Source organism: Rhinoraja longicauda, chromosome 8 (genome assembly GCF_053455715.1).
Source record: "Rhinoraja longicauda isolate Sanriku21f chromosome 8, sRhiLon1.1, whole genome shotgun sequence".
Lineage (NCBI taxonomy): Eukaryota > Metazoa > Chordata > Chondrichthyes > Rajiformes > Arhynchobatidae > Rhinoraja > Rhinoraja longicauda.
In genome coordinates this window covers 23624559-23650572 of record NC_135960.1, presented here as the reverse complement: position 1 = coordinate 23650572, position 26014 = coordinate 23624559, and the positions used below count along the sequence as shown (strand labels likewise).

The following is a 26014-nucleotide window of genomic DNA, read 5'->3' as shown; positions in this document are numbered from 1 at the left end:
TCTTCCAACTGTTGTTGGAAAACCGTTGTTCCCAAAGCGTGCTGTGTTGCATTCTGATAAAATACTTTCTATGGCGCATCTGTAGTAGTTGGTGAGGTTGTTGGGGACATTTCTGCCGAACTTCCCAAGCCTTCTAAGGAAGTAAAGACGTTGGTGCGCTTTGTAAGCCATAGCTTTGATGCAGCTGGTCCAGAACAAACAGCTGGTGATATTTATTCCTGTGAATTTGAAGCTATCGAAGTGTAGCAATGGTTGAGGGTGTTTTTGCCCCTCGTGGGACAAGAGACATGCTGATGGTATTTTAGTAGTACACTCAAGGTTGGCTTGATTGAAGTCCCCACCTACAATGACCAGGGCTTTGGGGTGTTTTGTCACAAAGCTAGCAATAGCAAAGTACAGCTCATTCAGAGCAAGCTTGATGCCAGCATGTGGTGGGATGTGACCTGCTGTCAGAATAGCTGAGGTTAATTTCCGCCACAGGTAGTAGGAATGGCACTTCACAGATATTCCAGGTCTAGGGAGCATGAGCTCGCCAGGACCAAATGTAGAATAAAACAGCACAGGACATGGGGCTTCAGCCCACAATGTTTGTGCCAGACTTGATGCCACGTTAAACTACCTGATTGGCTTCTCCTCTACCTGATTGTGATTCGTATCCCTCCATTCCCGACATATCCATGTGCCTATATAAAAATCTCTCCGTAATGAAACCTCGGGGGAACGGGTAATCCTGTCCAGTTTATTGAAGATGAAATGTATGTAATGTCATGGCCACAGTTTTTTTTTAACACAGTTATTTGATTCTGTTAATAGAAGAATGTTGGCCTTAGTTGAGGATTCTTATTGTGGTGAGACATGAACCTTCAAGAAAATGAAATTTTGTTTTATTTCTTTCTGTGATTCTTTCTTTCATTGATAGATGTGACTGGGAATAAAATGTGAAATCTGCACTGTCGTATGAAAGATGATGTAAGAAACAGATTGGGGAAAAAAAACTTAGTTCTCAAGTATATACAGCTATTTGTCTATTCAAGGAATAACACTAAAAAATATTGCTGCAGAAGACTCAGAGTGCTGGAATAATCAGTTTTTCTAATATATGGCTAATGAAGGGTTGCCTTGGATTGTGCAAGGAAAGGTTAATTGATTACAACACCTAATAGCTATTTAATACAACAATATTGCCTTTCATCCTCGTGGTATGGGGCAGTGTAAGTTCATGCAGGAATCAAAAGGTATATATCTAAATGGTGAGAAACTACAAATGAGTGAGGTTTGGAGGGAACCAGTTGCATGAATCACAGAAAACATACAGCACAGGAAAAGGCCCCTTGTTCCACTATGTCTGTGCTGAACATGTTGCCAAGACCAATGGGTGACTGAAGTAGTGTCTCGACCCTAAACGTCACCGATTCCTTCTCTCCAGAGATGCTGCCTGTCCCGCTGAGTTACTCCAGCATTTTGTGTCTGCCTTCGATTTAAACCAGCATCTGCAGTTCTTTCCTACACATGGTTTAATTGTCATTTACAGGAGAAATGTAAGATTCTGTTGTCAAGGAAAGGAAGCGAGCTGATGGGATAGAGTCAGAAATTATGTATTTGTGGGACATTATAATGGCAGAATTAATGAGGAGTCAATGTGATAATTTTGAATTTTCAAAAATCACTTGGTAAGATGTCACACTGGTGGCTGTTCGACAGGATTAAAAGTCACGAGATTTTAGTTCAATGATTCATTAATTGTCAATAGAATAAGAATCATTGGATTCTTTTTGGGCTGACAATCTGTTTACAGTCTTCACCAGTGACTTGGATGACGAGATGCGTGATTTGTACAGTTGCTGACTGTGACCAGTTGGTGCAAAAATGTGGAGTTATGAAGTTATTCATTAAGAACAACAAAATAGCAGAGTGGTGATGCAAGAAACTGCAGAGGCTTAAATTGTGTGTAAAATACAAAGTGCTGGAGGAACTCAGATGCTGCCTGACCCGCTGTCCCTCCAGCACTTTGCATTTTTGTATAAAACAGCCAAATGTTTTTCAAGTGAGACTCTTGACAGTTGTTGGTATTGAGAGGGATCTTTTGCATCCTTGTGCCCAAAGGCCAAGAAGCAATGTAGTGCACAATGACTGTTTTGGGGGCTACAACATAAAATATTATTCTAATAGGAAATGTGTTGGATCAAATTAGCAATGAAGCACAAACCAAGTCATTGAAGAATCAGTGGCATGTATGTGCATATTTTTACTGTATGCTTTTACTGTACCATTTTGGTATGTGCTGAATCGTCCATGGCCTGTTGATCCCTGGCACTTCACCTCCCACAGGATTCCTCCAATTTTGTTAACCTGTTGTGGCCAAATGTTTCCCAACATGCCCAAGGGCTCAATACTGTTGGTGCACTGTAGCTGTCCAGTATTGAGAACAAGCCACGCAGTAAGTTAGGCCCATGCAGCACAAACTGAATTTGCCCATTAGGTGAAGTAAGGTTTCTATCTCAGACACAAAGCTGAAGTAACTCAGCGGGACAGGCAACATCTCTGGAGAGAAGGAATGGGTGATGTTTTGGGTCAAGACCCTTCTTTTTATCTCACCACAGAATCAAGGCACAATTTCTAGTTGACTTAATCATTCCGATTTCATTTCTTATTTCTTGAGAATCATTTCATCAGAATCTGGCCATGAAATTCAGTTCAGAGGAAACACCACTAATTTTTTTAGAATCACTAACAAGTCGATCTGCAAAATGCAACCTTGCAGGAAAGGTTGAAGGAAATAATTTTCAAGGCACAAACAAAGGATTTTGTAAATAAAATTTTGAACAATAACAAACATTTTCTAAATAACAAGCATTAACCTTGCATTGTGGCCATTTTATATCATGACTATTGATACTTAAGAATAGACCAGCAAAAAAAAAGTGATTATATCAAAGTATAATCTTTTGAGTCTCAGAGAATCGATGTTGTTATTTGGGGTAACTTGTTGAAAACAACACTTGTGCTATGTACAAATATCTGTTGAGATTATGTCTTGTGAGATAAATTCTCAAAAACTGTTTTTGTATTTCTCAATTGTTAGCTAATGTATCAAGGAAACAATCCTTTACAGGAACTGTTCTTTTCATTTTTCAGCTGCCTAGCTGCTTCTGTGCTCCAGGTCAGTACCCCCATTCCAATCAGCAGTATCGGCCACTTGCCCCTGTCCATTTTAACACTCAACAGAATCAGCCACTATCTCAAACTACCCCTCAAACAGGTTAGTTTCTGTTTATGTGTATTTTTTAAGTCTTGTGATCATTTATCATATATGTAAATGTTTTGTGTATGTTATTTCATCATTCTGTGATTTAAAAAAAATCATATGCTCAAGAAATTAAATTTTTTGTAAAGAGATGAAAAAAATTGCTTGCACTTCAAATCTTAATTTACAAAAAAATGAGATTCTTTAAGGAATTATGCTCTGGCATCCTTTGTAAAAATAGGTGGTGCTGAATGAACAGATGTGGGATTTCTTTGTGACCTTCAGCCTTCTGTCAGTTACATTTTTTGCAAACATTTGGATGTTGGATTTGAATTGCTAATCAGCACTTCTGAGAGTTGTTGAATGCGGGGCCGGAGCACTGTCCGAGAGTGGTATGTTTCTCACAGTGAACCGGTCTCTTTTTCAGCTGCTACTTAAACTGCGAGGGAAAGTATCTCGATCAATGGCTTCTAATGCAGATATGAAATATTGTGCACTGAAACTTGTATCTTTAATGCTTTTAAATTCCAGAGTGAGATTAGTTTAAATCGCTGAAATTCAGTGTTAATGAATATTAGATGCTATTGTAATCATCATTATATCACTTCAGAAATGCTTCATTTTTAATCGTTTTTAAAATTCTGTTTATTATTATAAAAGTCGTAAAATATACACAATTTTCTGCTTAAATTAGGGTAGAAAACTATTTCACTCTTGGTAAAATGTCCATGGTATCATATACCATTTCTTTATTTTTGTGACCAATAAGGTGAGTAAAAACATCTAAAAATAGAATTGTGTTTGTCGCTGTGAGGAAAGGTACCAATTTATCAATTTACTTTGCCCTACTTTTTCTCTTCAGGGGAAATTGATCATAGTATGCTCTGCAGTACAGATAATTGAAGCTATTCACAGTGATGGTGCAGTCTCCTGTCAGTTTCAGTGAGACCTTTAGATGGTCACCATGGATAACATCAATCATGTAATTTGGCCATTGAACCTTTCAGCTAAATTTAGAAGATTCTTCTAAGACAAGCATTTTCACAGCATGTTGGATGGCAGGTTCTTCAGATTAAAAATGAATATTGTGCTGTCTGCTTTAGGATTTCATTTAATATTTTTTTAACTTGATGCAATATGATTAATAATAAATATGTTTAAAAATAGTCATGTCTGCATTTATTTAAAATGCAGATGTAACAATTTGGTATCTTCATCGTGAATAAAATAATAAAATGCTTGTCATTTAAATCCATAAATTGCCATTAAAATTCTCCAAAATTCTGATTTGTATTTTGCATATTTTATGTTTTGTAGTTGGTCAAATCTCAGTCATATTAGAAAGAGATATTAATAAACTTTGACATATTGATGAGAAAAGATGTCACCATTTTACAGATACATGAGAGACAGCCCCTCATCATCATATCTTGTTCCCTTCACAATTGGGACATAGATTAAATCATATCCTTGACACCAACCATCTTTTAAAATTTGCCTGTGTTATTTTCTCCAATTTGAAATGTACATTGAATGCTATTTACAGTGTTCTGGTTTTCATTAGCTTGCATGTGTATATACTTTTTTTAAACAAATTATTTACATTTATTGTTTATCATCTTGAACCTCAGCACTCCAATTATTGAATATCCCTACAGAATATACCTGGAGCCCCATATTGATCCATTCATGATCCCATCCTCTTGGTCATTATCCTATTATCGTTCAGAGACAACATAAGCAGAGTTGAGTTCAGCTTCTATGCGATCCAATAACAAGCATTGCATCCGTGGAGGACGTCATCTCTAATCCTGCCCAAATTTAATACTTTTACTAGAATGAACTAGACTGTTTGCAATGAAATGGTTGTCATTAAGCAAGAAGGGATGTAAAAAAAGATTTAAGAGGGTGTTAATGAGACTGAAAGGCTTGAAATATAAGGTGAGAATGGATAGGCAAAAATGTCTTTTTGCCCTGAAGTATAGGAGGATCGGGGGGGCAGGGGAATGGGACACTTAAAGAGGTATATAAAATCATGAGCGACGTAGATAAGGTGAATGGTCGTATTCTTTTTTTCCCAAGGTAGCAGAGTCTAAAACCAGAGGGCATAGATTTAAAGTGAGAGACGAAAGAGTTCAAAGGTACCTGAGGAGCAACTTTTCCAGAAACATATGGTGTTGTGTATATGGAACAAACTGCCAGAGGAAGTGGTAGAGTGTGGGGGAGTGCAATCACAATATGTAAACAATATTTAAATCTGTACAAGCATAGGAATATTTATAGGGATATTGGTCAAATGCAGACAATTGGAGCTAGCGCAGATTGGCATGTTGGTCGGCATGGAGAAATTGGACCGAAGGGGCCATTCACATGTTTTACAACAATATGATGTTATGAAATGTTGCTGTCCTGTTCTACCCCGTTGTGCTTCTGGTCCCATATCTTATGATGTTTTCAGCTCATATTCACCTTATGAACCTCTTCTCCACCACTTCAGGTTTTTTTTTAACTCTACGACAGTCTATTCTGCACACTTCTCTCCTATCACTCCTGTTGACTTCACTATTTAAAATCTTATCCTCGTGCTTAGGTCAGGGCTCTTACGGTCCTTGAAAGTCCTGGAATTTGAAACTGTTTTTTAAGGCATTGAAAGTCCTTGGATCTATCATAGGTCCTTGAAAGTCCTTGAAAATTCACTTTTTACGATAAAAGTATTCATTCATGCAGAGTAATGTGGTGTTTTTTTCATCGTTTATAATGCGTGTTTTTATTAAAAGTCAGGAAACATTGTTAGACATGTTTGTCTTTGTTGCCTATTTTTCCCTCCTCGCCGCCGCCGCTCACCCCGGGGCTTCTGAACAACAACAACAACTACAACACTTGTGTTTGTTCTTATTTCGCTGCGCTCGAGGGAGACCAAAATCAACTGTTTGGAACTTCATTAAGAAGAAAGGGAGCACTGGTGAGCTTAATAATTGCAAAGGGATTGGCAGGCCAAGGAAGACCTCCACAGCAGATGACAGAAGAATTCTCTCTATAATAAAGAAAAATCCCCAAACACCTGACCGACGGATCAGAAACACTTCAGGAGTCAGGTGTGGATTTGTCAATGACCACTGTCCGCAGAAGACTTCATGAACAGAAATACAGAGACTACACTGCAAGATGCAAACCACTGGTTAGCCGCAAAAGTAGGATGGCCAGGTTACAGTTTGCCAAGTGCGGCTGTGCTGGTGGCTGGAGACTTCAATAGGGGAAATCTCAAAAAGGTCATGCCCAACTTCTACCAACACATCACGTGTGTCACCAGGGGGGAAAGAACTTTGGACCACTGCTACACGCCGTTCAGAAAAGGCTACAAGGCCGTTTCTCTCCTTCCTTTTGGAAAATCTGACCACGCTGCCATTTTCCTGCTGCCGGAGTACAAACAACGGATAGTACGGGAAGCGACAGTGACAAGGGACGTAAAGCGGTGGGCTGACCATTCAGAGGCCATGCTGCAGGATGCACTGAGCGAAGTCGACTGGAACATGTTCCAAGCAAGTTCCAGAGACGTAAATGAGTTTGCGGAAGCGGTTATGGACTTCATTGCCACAATAGCCGATACCATCATCCCCACGGTAAGGGTCAGTATCTTCCCTAACCAAAAACCCTGGGTGGACAGGTCTATTGGCGTGGCCTTGAATGCTCGCACCGCTGCTTACAACTCCGGCCTGGCATCCGGCAACATGGACGACTACAAGGGAGAGTCCTACCGACTGCGAAGGGCAGTGAAGGATGCAAAAAGGAGGTACCGGGACAAGATGGAGTCACAGATGGAGCAGCAGGACACCAGGCGCCTTTGGCAGGGGCTACGGACAATAACTAGCTAAAGGTCCAGCACCCCCTCAACCGGAAGTGCCGGCTCCTCCTTAGCTGATGACCTGAACTCTTTTTATGCACGGTTTGAGACGGGTAACACCACCAGCTCGCCGTCTAAAAACAGCACCGAAGGGGCGCTGGCTAGCGAGGCTGGAGGGGGATCCACCGCCGGGGATGTGCACACATTCTCGGTGTCCGAGCATGAGGTGAGGTGGGCTCTGACGCGTGTGAACACGAGGAAAGCTGGAGGCCCAGATGGTATATCTGGGCGAGTACTAAAGTCTTGTGCTACTCAGCTTGCTCCAGTGCTCACCACAATATTCAACCTCTCCTTGGCAAAGTCCGTGGTCCCTGCATGCTTCAAAAGATCCATCATTGTACCGGTGCCAAAGAATGCCTCTCCAGCGTGTTTAAATGACTACCGACCGGTGGCCCTCACCTCGGTTGTCATGAAATGCTTTGAGAGGCTAGTCAAGAAGCACATCTGCGCCCTCCTTCCTCACAACATGGACCCACTACAGTTCGCATACCGTCCGAACAGGTCCACGGATGATGCGGTCTCCCAGGTTCTACACACCGCTCTCTCTCATCTGGACAGCCAGGGGGGCTATGTGAGGATGCTGTTCATTGACTTTAGTTCAGCATTCAACACAATAGTCCCCAGCAGACTGGTTGAGAAGCTGCTGGAACTGGGGCTTAGCACCCCTCTGTGTGCCTGGGTCCTGGACTTTCTCACTGCCAGGCCCCAAGTGGTCAGGATGGGGAACACACATCTAGCTCCCTCACCCTGAACATAGGATCCCCCCAGGGCTGCGTCCTTAGCCCACTACTGTACTCCCTGTACACACATGACTGTGGGGCCAGGTTCAGCTCAAACTCCATCATCAAGTTTGCTGATGACACTGTGGTGGTGGGCCGGATCTCCAACAACGATGAGAAGGCCTACCGGGAGGAGGTGGCTAATCTGGCACTCTGGTGTCAGGACAATAGCCTCCTCTTGAATGTCACTAAAACAAAGGAGCTGATTGTGGACTTCAGAAGGGCTAAACATCCAAGGACGTACACGCCACTGGAGATAAATGGGTCTATTGTGGATAGGGTGAGCAGTTTTAAATACTTGGGAGTCCGCATCGCAGAGGATCTGACGTGGGCAACGCACATTGCCGCACTGGTGGGTAAGGCTAAGCAGCGCCTTTACCACCTTAGACAACTGAGGAAATTCAGAGTGTCTCTGAGGATCCTTCATTGCTTCTACTCTGGGGCTGTAGAGAGCATCCTGTCCGGCAACATTACAGTCTGGTTTGGGAACAGCTCTGCCCAGGACAGGATGGCCCTGCAGAGAGTAGTGCGTTCGGCAGAACGCACCATGGGAACTACACTCGTCCCCCTGCAGGACCTATACATCAGGAGGTGCAGATCCAGAGCAAGCAAGATCATGAGGGACCCCTGCCACCCCAGTAACGGACTGTTCCAGATGCTACGATCAGGCAAACGCCTCCGCTGTCACGCTGTGAAAACGGAGAGGATGAGACGGAGCTTTTTCCCACAGGCCATCAGGACTGTCAACTTTTATAACCCCAGAGACTACATTTTTGTCGACACTAATAGTAACTTATTAACTTTATTTATATGCTGTAACTGTAATTCTTTTTGTGCACAACCCGCAGGCATTGCCACTTTCATTTCACTGCACATCGTGTATGTGTACGTGACAAATAAATTTGACTTGACTTGACTTGACTTGACTTAAAAGAGCAACCACAGTTCTGGAAAAAGGTTTCGTGGACAGATGAGTTGAAGATTAGCTTATATCAGAGTGATGGCAAGAGCAAAGTATGGAGGAGAGAAGGAACTGCCCAAGATCCAAAGCATACCACCACATCTGTGAAACACGGTGGTGGGGGTGTTATGGCCTGGGCATGTCTGGCTGCAGAAGGTACTGGCTCACTTATCTTCATTGATGATACAACTGCTGATGGTAGTAGCATAATGAATTCTGAAGTGTATGGACACATCCTATCTGCTCAAATTCAAACAAATGCCTCAAAACTCATTGGCCGGCAGTTCATTCTGCAGCAAGACAATGATCCCAAACATACTGCTGAAGCAACAAAGGAGTTTTTCAAAGCTAAAAAATGGTCAATTCCTGAGTGGCCAAGTCAATCACCCGATCTGAACCCAATTGAGCATGCCTTTTATATGCTGAAGAGAAAACCGAAGGGGACTAGCCCCCAAAACAAGCATAAGCTAAAGATGGCTGCAATACAGGCATGGCAGCAACTGGTGATGTCCATGAATCACAAACTTCAAGCAATCATTGCATGCAAAGGATATGCAACAAAATACTAAACATGACTACTTTCATTTACATGATATTGCTGTGTCCCAAACATTATGGTGCCCTGAAATGGGGGGACTATGTATAAACACTGCTGTAATTTCTACATGGTGAAACTAAAATGTATAAAAATGGCCTTTATTAAAATCTGACAATATGCACTTTAACCACATGTGATTTTTTTCTATTACAAATCTCAAATTGTGGAGTACAGAGGCAAATAATTAAATAAAGAGTCAGTGTCCCAAACATTATGGAAGGCACTGTACGTTGTCTGGTCTTTCAAGATGAATATGAAACATGATATTTGGACACCTGTGTTACATTAAGTAGATTTAAGATGGCAGCGCAATTTCTGCAGAATAGCAGCAACTCAATCAATTGTTGTAATCTTGTTAGTCATATTATGAGCGATTATATGAGACCAATAGATATACTCTGTGTCCCTTACTTCACAATCATAGTTGGTCCTGCCCAATAGTTTGCAATGCCTTGGTGTAGAATTTAATTTCAGTAATAAAGAGACTGGTAAAATTTAACTTTAGATATAAATGATGAATTTAGCCAGCAATCTCATTGGTGTTTAATATATTTATATGAATGTTTGGCAAACTCAAGCAATTGTTGTAATCTTGTTGGTCATATTCTCCACTAAATGTTTTCTCACATTGGTTTGTTGAAATTGTTTAGGCATCTGTATTAAATGTAGAATTGATGCAGTCAAAATACATTGAAAGTTTGTTTTTTGATTTGTCATTAATCAGGTTATAAGTACCAAAATTAGAGTTCAATATGTTTTGCTTTCCCATTTATTTGCCTTAAATGCCAGGAAAACTTAAATGAAGGATATTCTTTTTGCTAAAAGCTCAATATTAGGCATGTTATTTTCTCAAACTAAAGTGGACATTTTGAACATTTTGTACTTTCTAGGAGCTTTTAAATAAAACTGGAATTTGAAAATGTATCTAGAGCTATCATTATTTTGTTAAACTTGTATACTTTAAGATGTGAACTTAAGGTCCTTTATTTTTTATGGTGCCATTTTATCCATGGTAATGATCTGAGATACTGCAAATCTTGCACATCTTTTGCCAGTTATATTCACCTAACATTGAGGAGAAATATAAATTAATCTCAAATTATTTTATTGCAGGTTTTCAAACTGTGATGTCAAGTCAGCAGCAAAGCTACCAAGGATTGGTTGGTGTTCAAGCTCAAAATCAAAATGTTGTGAGTGGCCAACATAGTGGTATGAGCAATCAGATGCAAGGCATGATGGTTCAGTATCCTTCGGTGCAATCCTATCAGGTGTGTTGAGCTTTAATTGTAATGTTACTTTTGGAGAAGTAACAAAATTTGAAGCTAAGAGTCAAGAATGTTTATTGTCATATGTACAAACAGCAGAACAATGAAATTCTTACTTGCTGCATCTTTACAGACCCATTAACACAAGAACACACAATAAATAGACATAAATCTGTAATGCAATAAAGTAATATCAGTCCACATAGTGCAAAACCGAAGTACCTAGTGCAACCAAAACAAAGTCTATAGTTACTCATGGTTGTTGAGGTAGAATTGTGTTTCATGTTGTGCAGTGTTCAAGAACCTGATGGTTGCGGAGAAGAAGCTGTTCATGAATCTGAAGGTCATGCTTTTCAGATTCCTGTAGCATCTCCCAATGGTAGTAGCAAGATGAGAGCAAGGCAAATATAGTGTGGGTCATTGATATCAGCTCCTTTTTTGAAGCAATGGCTCCTGTAGATTCTTTCCACAATGGGGAGGTCAGTATCCATGATGGATTGGGCAACGTCTACCACTTTCTTTAACCTACCTCATTCCTGGGCATTAAAGTTACCAAACGTGATACAACCAGTCAGAAGTTTGATAGAATATTCGGTGACATTCCGAATCTTCTCAAGCTTCTAAGAGAGTAGAGAGGTTGATGAGCTTTCTTTGTGGTTTCATCAATGCGCTGTGTCCAGGACACAGTTTTCTACCCTAATTTAAACAGAAAATGTATGTTTTCGACTTTTATGATAATGAATTTAAAAAGCAATTAAAAATTAAGCATTCCTGATGATAAAAATAGCATCTAATATTCATTAACACTGAATTTCAGCTATTTAAACAAATCTGCCTCTACCAATATCCCTGGCAGCACGTTGCTGGCACCGACCACTCTCTGTGGGGGTGGGAGGGACTTGCTCCATCCATCTCCTTTAAAGTTTGACTTCACTCATCGTAAAGCTTTGAACACTCATCTCGGAATTTCCATACTGGGAAAAAGGTTCTCACTGTCAACCTCTCGATGCCTCATATACTTTTTTCAGGTCTCCCCTTGACCTCCACCTGAAAAACAATCCAATTTTGTCCTATCTCTCCTGTCTTCTGGTAAACCTCTTTTGCACCCTCTCAAGGCTCTATATCCTTTTAATGAAGCAATCAGAGATGTACACAATATTGCAAATGTAGCTGAACCAAAGTTCTATAAAGCTTCAACATGACTTCTTGACTCTTATACACAATGCCCATCATATGATAAGCCTTGTTTACCACTCTGTCAAGTTGTATCATCACTTTCCGGGTAAGTTGGTTCTGAATCTAAATGACCAAGTCACTGCATCTTAATCTTCTGGATCACCTAACCATGAGGGGCTATCAAATGCCTCATTAAAATCCATGGAAACAACATACACTGCCCTACCTACTACCTTCATTGATCACCTTTGTCAGCTCCTTTATGTAGTTGTGCCCCTCGTATATTGATGCTGGAGGATTTGTAAGACATCATTGATATTGAATCTCCAGAAGAGGTTATTGTGTTTTTGATGGTTGTAACCTAATAGCTTGTGTGGCATTTTGGTGATGTATCACTTCATTACCTTAATACAGGGACACTTGCCAACCATTTTAAAAACATGAACATTCTTTAAAGTGCAATAATAAATCATTCAACAACATATTTTTAATCTGTATTGCTTTTCAGAGTGTAATATTCTGTTGATATTAGGTTTTCGCTTTTCAGAGTGCAACATTCTGTTGATGCTAGGTTTTGGAAGCTACAAGTTACTCTTTTGTGCTTAAAATTCAGATTTCATTGACTGCAGGCTCTCAAGGAATGAGTCAGCAGCCCTATCAACAGACAATTTTAATCCCAAATCAATCAAGTCAAGGGTCTTTACCCTCTGCAGGAATGCCTATCTATTACAGTGTTATCCCACCAAGTCACCAAAATAATATGAGGTCAGTATCTTGGGAAAAGTCTAAATCTTTTTTTACGCATTTTGGGAAACATTATTTATAATTTCATTTGCACACGACTACATCTTGTCTTTTTATTGTGCCATTTTCTGTGCCTAATTATTTTCATACCTCTTTTCCCTGTACTTCTTCGTGCCTAATCAAAAGCCTCTTAAACACCACTATTGTATCTACCTCCACCACCACACCTGGCAGTACATTCCAGGCATCCACCGCTGTGTAAAAAAAACTTGCCCCACACAACTCCTTTAAACTTTCCCCCTCTCACTTTATAGATAAATCCTCGAGTGTTGGCCTCTTCCACCCTGGGGAAAAAAGATTCTGACTGTCTACCCTAACTATGCCTCTCATCATTTTATAGACTTCAATCAAGTCTCCCATCAACCTCTGACATTCCAGAGAAAACAATTTGTCCAGCCAGCTCCTCCCTGTAGCTGAAACCCTCTAATCCAGGCAACATTCTGGTAAATCCCTTCTGCATCCTCTCCAAAATATCTTGCTGGAGCAAAACACAAATTTATACCAGCACTTTGTGTTTTGCTCAAGATTCCAGCATCTGCAGTTCTTTTTGTCTCTAGAAACCAGATTTTAATTTGTTAGCCATCTGGGATGGCACAACTCTTCCATCCCAGCAATTAATGTATTGAATCTCTTCTGAGCTCCCCTTCCCCCCCCAAAGCAAATTATTTCTTTAAGGGCTCAAAACTGCATACAGTTCACATAGCTGGTATTTCTGCTCACTCCCCATGTGCATTACAAAATGGGTGAAAGAAGAAATAATGTAGCATTTAATTAATGAAAAATTTGACGATATTTCGTCATCAAGATTCCACCTATTTTTCCAAAATATTAGGATCTCTGAGACATTTATGAGTTTCTGATCACTTACCAATGTCTTGGGGCTGGGAGGAGACAGAAAATATTGGAAATATTCAGCACATCAGGCTGCATCTGTGGAAAGAGAAGCAGAGTTAACATTTCAGGTCGAAGAACCTTTTGTCAGAACATTGATTGGTGTCCTGCTATTAACAATTTTAACCCCCCTTCCCATTCCCAGACTGACCTTACTATCCTGACCCGCATCTATTGCCAGAGTGAGGCCACATGCAAACTGGAAGAATAGCACCTCACTCTTCTTCTGTGAGTCAGTACAGATATGCTGTACAGTACAGTGCGGCTTCTTCCATCTGTTGAGGAAGAAATTAGATAAATATGAAATCTGTTATACCTCTACTAATGCCTCCATCTTAAGAAAGATATCGGGAGCAAAAAAAAGGATGTGAAATAGCCTTGGCAAATTAGTAAAGAGAATCCCAAAGCCTTTTGACAGGATATTAGAAACATGAGGATTGCTAGGGAAAGAATGGGTCACCTCAGGAACCCAAAAGGAAATCTATATTTGGAGCCAGGGGATTTGAGTGGAATTCTAAATGAATATTTCTTACAGGTATTTACTAAAGAGTAGGATGTGGAAGCTGGAGAGTTAGTGGAGGGATACACTAAAAGAGTTGAATGTCATGTAGCTGTATACTTGGAGTATTGTGCAATTCTGATTGCCACACTACAGGTATGATGTGGTAACATTAGAAGGAATGCAGAAGAGATTCCAGCCTGGAATGGATGGAGTTACTTATGAGAAGAGATTGGATCGGCTGTATTTGTTCCCATTGGAAGAGATTGTAGAGATTTTAAAAATTATTACAGGCTTGATAATTGTTTTCTTAGGATGTAGATAATTGTTTTCTTAGGATGGGGGGAGGGAGCATGTTTAAGGTGAAAGGAGAGGAATTTCAAAGGGATCTCAGGCCTAGTTGTTCCATAGAGGGTGGTTATCTGGAACTAGCAGGTAGAGAAATTGGTTGAGGCAGATACATTTAAGGCATTTAAAAGGCATTTGGGCAGGTACTTGAAGAGGAAAGGAGTAGAGAGATATGGGCCAAATGCAGGCAAATGTGATTAGCGTCTTTTAAGCATCACAGTTAGCAAAGATGAGTTAAGGCAAAGGTCTTGGAATATCTTCACTAACAAAATTTCTAAATTCACAATGCCATTCTTTGTTCCTATTGGAATAAAATTTAACTGAGATGTAGGTTTATTGGTTTATTTAGACAAAGAGAGACCGAATTAAGCAGTAATAGTGTTTGGAGCAACAGTGAGCCCTGTGTCTCTCGGGTCCAGGGGTCTAGATTCAATTGTGACCTAGTCTGTATGGTTATTGCAGGTTTTCCCTGTGACCTTGTGCCTTTTTTGCTAGGTGTTCCAGTTTCCTACCACATCTCAAGATGTAGGTTGATTGACTGAGGTAAATTATCTGATGATACAGTTATGCTACAAAAGAATCAAAAGTGAATTGACTGAGAATGGGTAGCAAGTGCAGTTAAATAAGACAAACTAGGACTGATAGGATTGTTCTCCTGGGAGCCAACGTGGTCCCAATGGTCTCAATGAATCCCCATGGATTACAATAATTAAGTAAAATATGATATACTTTGGTAATAGCATAAAGAGGGTCAAGCTTGTCTGATCTTGTCCGTTTTCTTACATAGTAAGTTGTTATTTCTTTCCATAGTTCATCAGCAGGTTATTTGCAGCCTCCAGGAGCAGACCAGATACAGTTCCCTCGGCCATCTTCCCCATGTAGTTCTCAGTTACAAAGCCAGCAGTGTGCAGGTAAGCAGATGATTTTTGTTTCTCAGGTTAAGCTGTTTTGTTAAATAAAATTCAATGAAATTAAAGACCTACTTAAATTTTCATTTGAATAGACAATAGACAATAGGTGCAGGAGTAGGCCATTCGGCCCTTTGAGCCAGCACCAACATTCAATGTGATCATGGCTGATCATTCTCAATCAGTACCCCGTTCCTGCCTTCTCCCCATACCCCATGACTCCGCTATCCTTAAGAGCTCTATCTAGCTCTCTCTTGAATGCATTCAGAGAATTGGCCTCCACTGCAGAGAATTCCACAGATTTACAGCTCTCTGACTGAAAAGGTTTTTCCTCGCTTCCGTTCTAAATGGCCTACCCCTTATTCTTAAACTGTGGCCCCTGGTTCTGGACTCCCCCAACATTGGGAACATGTTTCCTGCCTCTAACGTGTCCAACCCCTTAATAATCTTATATGTTTCGATAAGATTCCCTCCCATCCTGCTAAATTCCAGTGTATACAAGCCTAGTCGCTCCAGTCTTTCAACATATGACAGTCCCGCCATTCCGGGAATTAACCTAGTAAACCTACGCTGCACGCCCTCAATAGCAAGAACATCCTTCCTCAAATTTGGAGACCAAAACTGCACACAGTACTCCAGATGCGGTCTCACTAGGGCCCTGTACAACTGCAGAAGGACCTCTTTGCTCCTATACGCAACTCCTCTTGTTATGAAGGCCAACATTCCATTGGCTTTCTTCACTGCCTGCTGTACCTGCATGCTTTCTTTCAGTGACTGATGCACTAAGACACCCAGATCTCGTTGAACATCCCCTTTTCCTAACTTGACACCATTCAGATAATAATCTGCCTTCCTATCCACCAAAATGGATAACCTCACACTTATCCACATTAAACTGCATCTGCCATGCATCCACCCACTCACACAACCTGTCCAAGTCACCCTGACACATGGCAATTCGTCCATCCAGTCCGGGCCCGTGAGCCGTGCCTTGAGGGATGCCTTCATGTGGCGGTGAAAACGTTCCACTAGGCCGTTTGTTTTCGGGTGGTAGGCCGTTGTGTGGTTCAGCTTAGTGCCAAGCAGCCGGGCCATTGCTGACCACAGCTCGGAGGTGAACTGCGCACCTCTGTCGGAGGAGAACTGCGCACCTCTGTCGGAGGAGATGTCCACCGGAACGCCAAAGCGGGTGATCCAGTGGGCCATGACGGAACATGCACAGGTCACAGTGGAGGTATCCTAGAGCGGGACGGCTTGCGGCCATCTCGTGAATCTGTCCACGGTGGTGAAGAGGTGGGTGACACCTCTGGATGGGGGCAGCAGTCCAACTATGTCAATGTTGATGTGGATGTGGACGAAACGCCGGTGTGTCAGGGTGAAGTTCTGCAGGAGCGCCTTGATGTGTCGCTGAATCTTCGAGGTTTGACAGTGGATGCACACTCTGGCCCACCTGCCAGTTGCCGACCTGTTTGCGCAACCCGTGCCACATGAACTTGGCTGCCATCAGTGGCTTCGTTGTCCGGATGGAAGAGTGAGCTAGGCCATGAACCATGTCAAAAATCCGGTGGCAGCGGGGATGATGGGTCTTGGCTGTCCGGTAGACATGTAGCAGAAGAGTGTGGTGACAGCGGGCCAGAATCGCACATCCCCCAACAGCAGGCCTGAGATGGCAGTGCGGTAGGCGAGCATCTCTTCATCCTCTCTCTGGGCGGCCGCCATGGCCGTGTAGTCGACACCTGGAGCCAAAGCGTGGATGGCATTGATGGTGGTGCGAGATAACGCATCTGCGACCTGGTTGCTCTTGCCTGTGATGTGCTAGACGCAAGTCGTGTACTCTGAGATGTAAGTCAGGTGGTGCTGCTGTCGGGCTGACCAAGGATCAGACACTTTGGCAAAGGCAAACGTGAGTGGCTTGTGGTCGGTGAAAGCAGTGAAATCCCTGCCCGCGAGGAAGTAGAGGAAATGCCGGATGGCCAGGTAGAGAGTGTGGAGCTCCCGGTCGAAAGCACTGTATTTCTGCTGCGGGGGGGGGGGGGGTTGTCTCGGGTGACGACTGAAAATGGCGAGGGGTTGCCAGCTACCATTGATCAGTTGTTCCAGCACTCTGCCCACGGCTGTGCCAGATGCGTCGACTGTGAGAGCTGTTGGTGCGTTGGCCCGTGGCTGTACCAGTATCGTTGCCTTTGCCAGCGCTACCTTGGCGTTGTCAAACACGGTTGTGGCTGCGTTGTCCGAAACTAGCCTTTTCGGCTTGTTGGCCAGGGCCTTGAACAGCATGATCCTGGCGGCTGCTGGCACGAAACAGTGGTAGAAGTTGACCATGCCGACAAACACTTGGGAGTCCCTTCACAGTAGAGGGTTTGGCAAACCTGCGAATGGCCTCGACCTTGGTCGGGAGCGGGACTGCTCCATGCTGGTTGATGTGGTGGCTGAGGAAGTTGATGGAAGTGAGGCCAAACTGACACTTGGCAAGGTTGATGGCCAGAGCTTCCGGAGGTGTGCGCGGTGTTACTGGTGAGAGCGGCTGGCGACGTGGATGTCATCGAGGTAGATGAACACGAAGTCCAGCCCGCGGCCCACCGTGTCCATGAGCCGTTGTAAAGCTTGGGCTGCGTTCTTGAGGCCGAAAGGCATGCGCAGGAACTCAGAGCCCGAATGGCCATCTTGGGGATGTCGTCTGGGTGGACCGGAATCTGATGGTAGCCGCGTACCAGGTCGATCTTAGAAAAAGCTTTGGCACTGTCCAGGTTTTCCGTGAAGTCCTGGATGTGAGGGACAGGGTGTTGTGACCTCGTTGAGATGGCAGTGGTCCCCACAGGGTCTCCAGCCCCCAGGGGCTTTGGGGACTATGTGAAGCGGGGATGCCCCCGGGTTGTCTGAGCGGCGGCGCACTACGTCCATTTCCTTCATCTTGCGGAATGCGTCTTTGGCCAGTTGGAGCTTTTCGGGGGGCAGCCTGCGTGCGCGTGCATGGAGTGGCAGTCCGGTGGTAGGGATATGATGCTTCACCTCATGCTTGCGACCGGCCGTTGTGAACTGGGGAGTTATAGAAAACGTGAGGGAAATCGGCCAAGATCCTGGTGTACTCGTTGTCGGAGAAGGTCACCGAGCCGAGGTGGGTCGCAGTCAATTCAGCGTGGCTCAAGGCGATGGGCTTGAAAGTCTCAGAATTAATGTCGACCAGCAGGGAGTGCGCCCAGAGGAAGTCGGCGCCCAGCAGCGGTTGTGAGACGTCGGCGATGGTAAAGGTCCACTTGAAGCGACAGGAGTTGAAGTTGAGCAGGATCGTGCGGACCCCATATGTTCTGTTGCTGCTGCTGTTGGCGGCGATCGGGGGGGGGGGGCTTCTTTCTGGAACGAGTGTCAGTGCCTGAGGGGGGGGCAAAACACTGACATCCGCTCCTGTGTCAACGAGAAAACGCCGCCCTGAATGACGATCCCAGGTGCAGAGGTGGCGATGTTTTTGGCCGGCTGCAGTTGCCACTACCGACGTGCCGGCCGAGGCATTTCCCTGATGCATGCAGGGTGGGTGGCATCGGCGGGCCTCGGAGCCCCACCTTTGGTGGTAGTAGCACCACTTGTCCTTGCTGCCGCCGTTCGTGGCCGACGTCACCACTGCTCCTTCCGTGGAGGCTGGGACCGCCCATATGACCTGCCGAGACACAGCCACCTCCCGACTGATGGCGGCTCCACCCTGCTGTTTGGCCTGTCACAGCACGTCCGCACGGGCTGCCAGCTGTCGGGGGACGGTGAAATCGTCATCTGCGAGGAGCAGGCGGATGTTCTCAGGCATCTGCTCGAGGAAGACATGTTTGAAAAGGCGGCAGGTCTTATGTCCATCCAACAGGGCGAGCACGGAGGGTTTGCGGTAGCCTAGGCCATCCATGTGTAGGAGTTTTGCCGCCCTGTCGCTGCGGCTGAGACTGAAAGTGTCCGTGGGGAGCGTTCTGATCCCTTCGTACTTGTCGGCTGGTGGCTGGCGAAGGTAATCGATCAGGTGCCCAGCGGTGTCCTGGTCCAGCGCACTGACCACGTAGTAGTACTTGGTGGCGTCAGCAGTTATGTGGTGGATGTGGAATTGGGCTTTGGCTTGTTCAAACCACACTTGGGGCTGTGATGTCCAGAAGGTGGGCGGTTTAAGTGAAACTGCGTTCTGTTGATCTGGGTTGTCTCCTCCAGGCATGATGAAATCCAAAAGAGGCTGCTTTGGATTGTCGGGGTCACCACTGTAGAGGTTCGCGTGTTGTATAAACACTCAGTTTAATATTTAAACGATACAGCTCAACAATTAGTGCAAGAGGACAAGGTGTGTGTTAACGTGTTGACTGTGAGGTGAAGACTAGCTTCGTTTTCAGCAAAACACCACCCAGGTCAGTGTTGATTGGTCGGCCCAGATCACGCCAGGTCCACGCGAGTGCTCGAGCTCGACGACGGACGGTTTGAGACCAAAGTGGTTCGGCCCGCCACAGAAGCATATTTTGTTTCATAAACAGTCAAGAAATAACAGTTTAGCTATCCATCAAAAACAATTTTCCAGCATCTGCAGTTCCTTGTTCCTATTTTTTTGGTTGGGATGGGGCTTGCTCTTTTGTACGTGATCCAATTAACAAGTAAATTGTCCTTTCACATCACAGGGCTTTATCACATTTGTTGGTACTAGCCTTTGCTTATATTCCCACTGCGGGAATTTAGCAAAATGAGGCCAAATTCTCTTCGGTGGTCTGTATGCTTGGATGGATTCCTGCTGAATATAATTAATTTAGAATGAATATTTTAGGGTTTTTCTAGAAGTGTTGTCTTGTCGGTGCGTAATCTGTATCTGAAAGAAGTTGCAAGGAAAAGTACTTGCCTGCTGCTTATTCTGTTGTGTTGAATTATTGAGTTGAATTATTATTGATATCAAAAGGTAGATCTTCCAAGTTATGTGTATTTTCTGCCTCTTCTATAAACCTGCAAAGTTATATATTGTTAAAGCTTATTGAGAATTTATAGTACAAAATTTCTAGGTCAATCATGCACTATCTCTCAATTAGCAGAGCTAGGTCATTTATTTCCCTTGCAGTTTCCATCTGAATTTCCTGCTGTACTTTTTGATCCTCAACATGTCTTCCTTCGGACTTTAGTTAATTTGGAAATACTAAGTCATACTTTTTATACATATTAAAGCTAACCAAAGAAATATTGTTTATTTCATATGAAGAATTCTCTCAAATAACAATCATTATTACTGGTGGGTTTAAACAATATTCAAAGAAATGTCCAGTGTTACTAACATCGTATGTTTCAAGTTTGTAAACCTAAACAAGAACTTAAAAAATGATCTTCATGCTCTTTGTGGCATACATTAAGTAATTGTTTATCAGGTTATAAACTAATAGTACAGGTTGGGCCAGCGCGTTTGATAATTTTATTCTGTGGGTAGACACAAAAAGCTGGAGTAACTCAGCGGGACAGGCAGCATCTCTGGGGAGAAGGAAAGGATGACATTTCGGATCGCAACCCTTCTTCAGACTGGTTAGGGATAGTGGAAACAAGAGATATAGATGGTGATGCGGGGAGATGAAGAACAATGAATGAAAGATATGCAAAAAAATAACGATGATAAAGGAAACAGGCCATTGTTAGCTGTTTGTTGGGTGAAAACGAGAAGCTAGTGCCACTTGGGTGGGGGAGGGATAGAGAGAGAGAGGGAGAATGCTGGGGCTATCTGAAGTGAGAGAATTCAATATACCACTGGGCTGTAATCTGCCCAAGCGAAATATGAGATGCTGTTCCTCCAATTTGCATTTAGTCTCACTCTGACAATGGAGGAGACCTAGGACAGAAAGGTTTGTGTGGGAATGGGAAGTAGAATTCAAGTGTTTAGCAACCGGGAGATCAGGTAGGTCCAGGCGGCCTGAGCGAAGGTGGTCAGTGAAATGATCGCCCAGTCTATGTTTGGTATCGCCGATGTATAAGAGTCCACATCTTGAACAACGGATACAGTAGATGAGGTTGGAGGAGGTGCAAGTGAACCTCTGCCTCACTTGAATGGACTGTCAGCTAAAAACCAGGTCACGTTTGTGGAGGCAAATTTGAGTTCTCACATTTTATTGCAGTTTTGCAAGTGAACCTCAATTGTAAAGTTAGTTGTGCAGCGTGCAAATTCAATAATGCCTATTATATTAAACTTAAGTTTATTCTGAAAAGTTTTTATCATATACCAATATAATAAATACCAACATATTGTTTGTGATTGTACATTAAGTTAATTGAAATTAACTTAAAGTGTAGAGAACTGATTAAAAGAGTGCATTGAGAGCTCATCTACAATGTGCAGACATGTTCAGTTGAATTATCCCAAACTAATTAAAATTACAAAATGGAATTCTTTTTAAACTGCACTGCAGTTTCTGTTGTAATGTTTTACGATTTATGATGCCTGGTGAGATAAACCTTGAATGTGACAATTCCCTTCATGTGACAACATGGTATCAAATTCAGCACAACTAGCTTACTTTCATGAATAGTATTTCTTTGTATTCCAAATTGCCAACCAAATAGATTTTATTTTAGGATTTAGATTAATGGAAGAATCATTGTACTCTTAAAATAAAATATGCAGTAACTTTGTTTTCTTAGTTTCCTTATTTAAGTGAACTAATTTAGGTAAGAGGATGAATGACCTCGGCAGCTGCTCTAGTGAACTTGTACTTGCACGGGAATTGTTTAGTAATGACTTCACTGCCCTCTCATCTGATAGGTTCACCTGTCTTTTTCTGTAATGTGAATGGTTTGCTTGAGGCCACAATTCCTGACATAGATAATGGAAACTCAATCTGTCCGGAGCGCACATCTTCATAGTTGCACTTTGATGAAGTCCATTGTTTTGCCTTGACTGTCCCCATATAACACTTAAAGAATCTGAGTAGTAATTTGACCTTTATGCTACATTAGGTAACTTGTGGTATCTTTTGAAAATTGGCATCTTTTGATTCATGTGTTATTAGTGTGTTGATTAACATGTGCATTTACTGAATTATTACAACCATTTTCAAGATTCAAGATTCAAGATTCAAGATAGTGTAGCGTGTTGATAAAGGCAAGGAGCCAGGTATTTTGGGAAGGTATATTTATTGGTTCGTGGGTCTCAGACGGGTCTAGTCTGCCGGAATGGCTTGGCGCCCAAACCTTGTCCTTTTATACCTGAGTCCAGGACCGCCTCCCGGGACTGGTCCATTCCCGTGCCGAGGGGTCGGTAGTAGTATGGCCCGACCCTTGGGAGCCGCCACAGTACCCCCCCCCAGATCCGGAGGCACGAAACGCACTGGTGGTCGCACAACCCGACCGGACCGCGTACGGTAATCGGTTGACAGAGGGGCCGGCGGAGGCACAGTTGGAGAGACAGGCGGTGGGACCCGCAAAGGGGGGCGACCTCGTGGCCGAGGCTGGGCCACCCGTACCGGTTGGTCGATGTCTAAGTGGGCCGGCTTCAGGCGGTCAATCGACACGGCCTCCGGCCGGCCCCCCATGTCCAAAACAAAGGTTGTCTGCCCGTGCTCCAGCACCCGGTACGGGCCTTCATACGGCCTCTGGAGTGGCGCCTGGTGGGCGTCACGGCGCAGGAACACAAAGGCGCAGTCCTGGAGGGCCGATGGCACGTAAGGGCGGAATGTCCCATGGCGGGACGTCGGCACGGGTGCGAGCTTGCCAACTCGCTCTCGGAGGCGATGTAGGGTGGATGAGGGCGGTTCCTCTCGCCCCGGCAACGAGGGCACGAACTCCCCGGGCACCGTGAGCGGAGACCCGTAGACGAGCTCCGCTGAGGATGAAGCCAGGTCTTCCTTGGGGGCAGTCCGGATGCCCAGCAAAACCCATGGTAGCTCGTCCATCCAGTCGGGGCCGGCGAGTCGCGCCTTCAGCGCTGCCTTCAGCTGCCGGTGGAACCTCTCCACCAAGCCGTTTGCCTGCGGGTGATAGGCCGTGGTGTGGTGCAGCCGCACGCCCAACAGGTGGGCCATGGCCGACCACAGCTCGGAGGTGAACTGTGGCCCCCGGTCCGATGAGATGACCACCGGCACACCAAAGCGAGCAATCCAGTGCGCGGCCAATGCACGAGCGCATGTGGCTGTAGATGTATCAGCCAGTGGTATGGCCTCCGGCCACCGCGTGAAGCGGTCCACCACCGTGAAGAGGTGGGTGATGCCCCGGGACGGCGGGAGCGGGCCCACAATGTCCACGTGCAGGTGGTCGAAACGGCGGCAGGGTAGACCGATCCCTTGGAGTGGCGCCCGGACGTGGCGTTGAATTTTCGACGTCTGGCACGGAATGCAGGTGCGGGCCCATTGGCCAACCTGCTTGCGCAGACCATGCCACATGAACCGCGCAGCTACCAAGGAGATCGTTGCCCGGATGGATGGGTGAGCCAGCCCGTGGACCATGTCGAACACCCTCCTGCGCCACGCGGCCGGGACGATGGGGCGCGGCTGACCTGCCGACACATCGCAAAGTATCGTCGTCGCTCCGGGGCCGAGGGGAACATCCTCAAGGCGGAGGCCAGAGATGGCAGTCCGGTAGGCGGGCATCTCCCCGTCCGTTAGTTGGGCCTCCGCCAGGGCAGAATAATCAATGCCGGGTGCCACTTCTAACACGGCATTGATGGCGGGGCGAGACAATGCGTCGGCCACCCGGTTTTCCTTCCCCTCGATAAAGCGGATGGAGGTGGTAAATTCGGATATGTAGGCCAACTGGCGCTGCTGTCGGGCGGACCATGGGTCGGAGACCTTTGCCAGGGCGAAAGTGAGCGGCTTGTGGTCCGTGTAAGCGGTGAACGGGTGGCCCTCCAGAAAATAGCGGAAGTGACGAACGGCCAGGTACAGGGCGAGGAGCTCACGGTCGAAAGCGCTGTACTTCTTCTGGGCGTTGTCGAGGTGCCGGCTGAAGAAGGCCAGGGGGCGCCAACCCCCGTCCGTGAGTTGCTCCAGTACGCCACCAACCGCCAACTCTGAGGCGTCCACCGTAAGGGCTGTCGGGGCATCCTCCCGTGGGTGAACAAGCAGCACAGCCCGAGCCAGGGCCTCCTTCGCGCCGTCAAAGGCTGTTACGGCCTCGTCGGTCCACACGACGGTCTTACGCTTGCCCGCCAGCAGCTCGTATAGCGGCCGCATGATGTGGGCCGCGGATGGCAGGAACCGGTGATAAAATGCCACCATGCCGACGAACTCCTGCAGGCCACGCACCGAGGACGGACGGGGAAACCGGCGGATGGCGTCTACTTTGTCCGGCAGGGGAACCGCTCCTTGCGAGGACACACGGTGGCCGAGAAAGTCGATTGTGGCCACGCCAAAGCGGCACTTGGCGAGGTTTATGGCCAACCCGTGTTCGCTGAGCCGCTGGAAAAGCTGCCGGAGGTGAGCACAGTGCTCCTGCCGCGAGCGGCTGGCTACCAAGATGTCGTCGAGGTAGACGAACAGGAAATCCAACCCGCGACAAACGCCATTCATTAATCGTTGGAATGACTGGGCGGCGTTCTTGAGGCCGAACGGCATCCGTACGAACTCGTAGAGTCCGAACGGCGTGATGATTGCCGTCTTGGGTACATCCTCCGGGTGGACCGGGATCTGGTTGTAACCTCGCACCAGATCCACCTTTGAAAATATCGTGGCCCCAGCCAAATGGGCGTTGAAGTCCTGGATGTGGGGCACGGGGTATCGGTCCTCGGCGGTAGCGACGTTCAGCCGCCGATAATCCCCGCAAGGCCTCCAGCCCCCGTTTGCCTTGGGGACCATGTGGAGTGGAGATGCCCATGGGCTGTTGGAAGGGCGGACGATCCCCAAGGACTCCATCGTACGGAACTCCTGTCGTGCCAGGCGTAGTTTCTCAGGCGGGAGTCGGCGTGCTCGTGCGTGGAGGGGTGGGCCGGTAGTCGTGATATAATGGTACACCCCATGCTTGGGGGTCGATGACCGGAATTGCGGGGCCATAATATCCGGAAAGTCCGCCAGCACCCGAGCGAAATGGGAGTCCACGGACGACAGCGGGCGTATAACGGGGTCGTTCAGCCGCAACGCGATGGGCTCCATCGTGGCGGAGTGGACCAAGCGCTGCTGCCTGACGTCCACGAGGAGAGAATGAGCCCGCAGAAAGTCGGCCCCGAGCAACGGCTGGGAGACGTCGGCGATCGTAAACAGCCACGTAAAATGACTGGCGCCGAAAACGATGTGGACCGTGCGGACGCCATACGTCTGGATAATGCTCCCATTTGCCGCTGTGAGGATGGGCCCCCGCTTCCCAGAACGAATGTCCAGCGGCGAAGGGGGCAGGACGCTCAGCTCCGCCCCGGTATCCACGAGGAAGCGGCTCCCGGACCGCCGATCCCAGGCGAAGAGGCGGTGAATCTGGCCGGCCACCGCAGGGACTATTGGTAGCCGGCCCCGGCGTTTCCCGGAAATGTGCACGGCTGGCGGCATTGTCGGGCTGCCGCACCCCAGCGCTGGTGGTAATAACACCAGTACTTCTTGCTGGTGCTGGCTGGAGCCTGCTGATGTGGGACTGCAGGTGCACGACCCGCAATGGCCACCGGGGGCGATCTCGCAGGCCTCCGGGACGTAGCTGTCACTCCTTCCACAGCTCCCCCGCCCGACCGGAGAAAATCGGGCGCT

At 45.7% G+C, this 26014-nt stretch overlaps 1 protein-coding gene across 9 annotated transcripts in view; it reads left to right on the top strand.

Moving 5' to 3' along the window:
• r3hdm1 (R3H domain containing 1) overlaps nucleotides 1-26014 on the top strand; it is a 139011-nt gene that overhangs the window by 94568 nt on the left and 18429 nt on the right. For all 9 annotated transcript variants that reach the window (XM_078403401.1, XM_078403408.1, XM_078403402.1 and 6 more), the window contains 4 exons: nucleotides 3136-3259; nucleotides 10597-10751; nucleotides 12538-12689; nucleotides 15277-15377. In XM_078403401.1, coding sequence (XP_078259527.1) covers nucleotides 3136-3259; nucleotides 10597-10751; nucleotides 12538-12689; nucleotides 15277-15377 — 532 coding nt within the window. The remainder of the gene's footprint in view (nucleotides 1-3135; nucleotides 3260-10596; nucleotides 10752-12537; nucleotides 12690-15276; nucleotides 15378-26014) is intronic.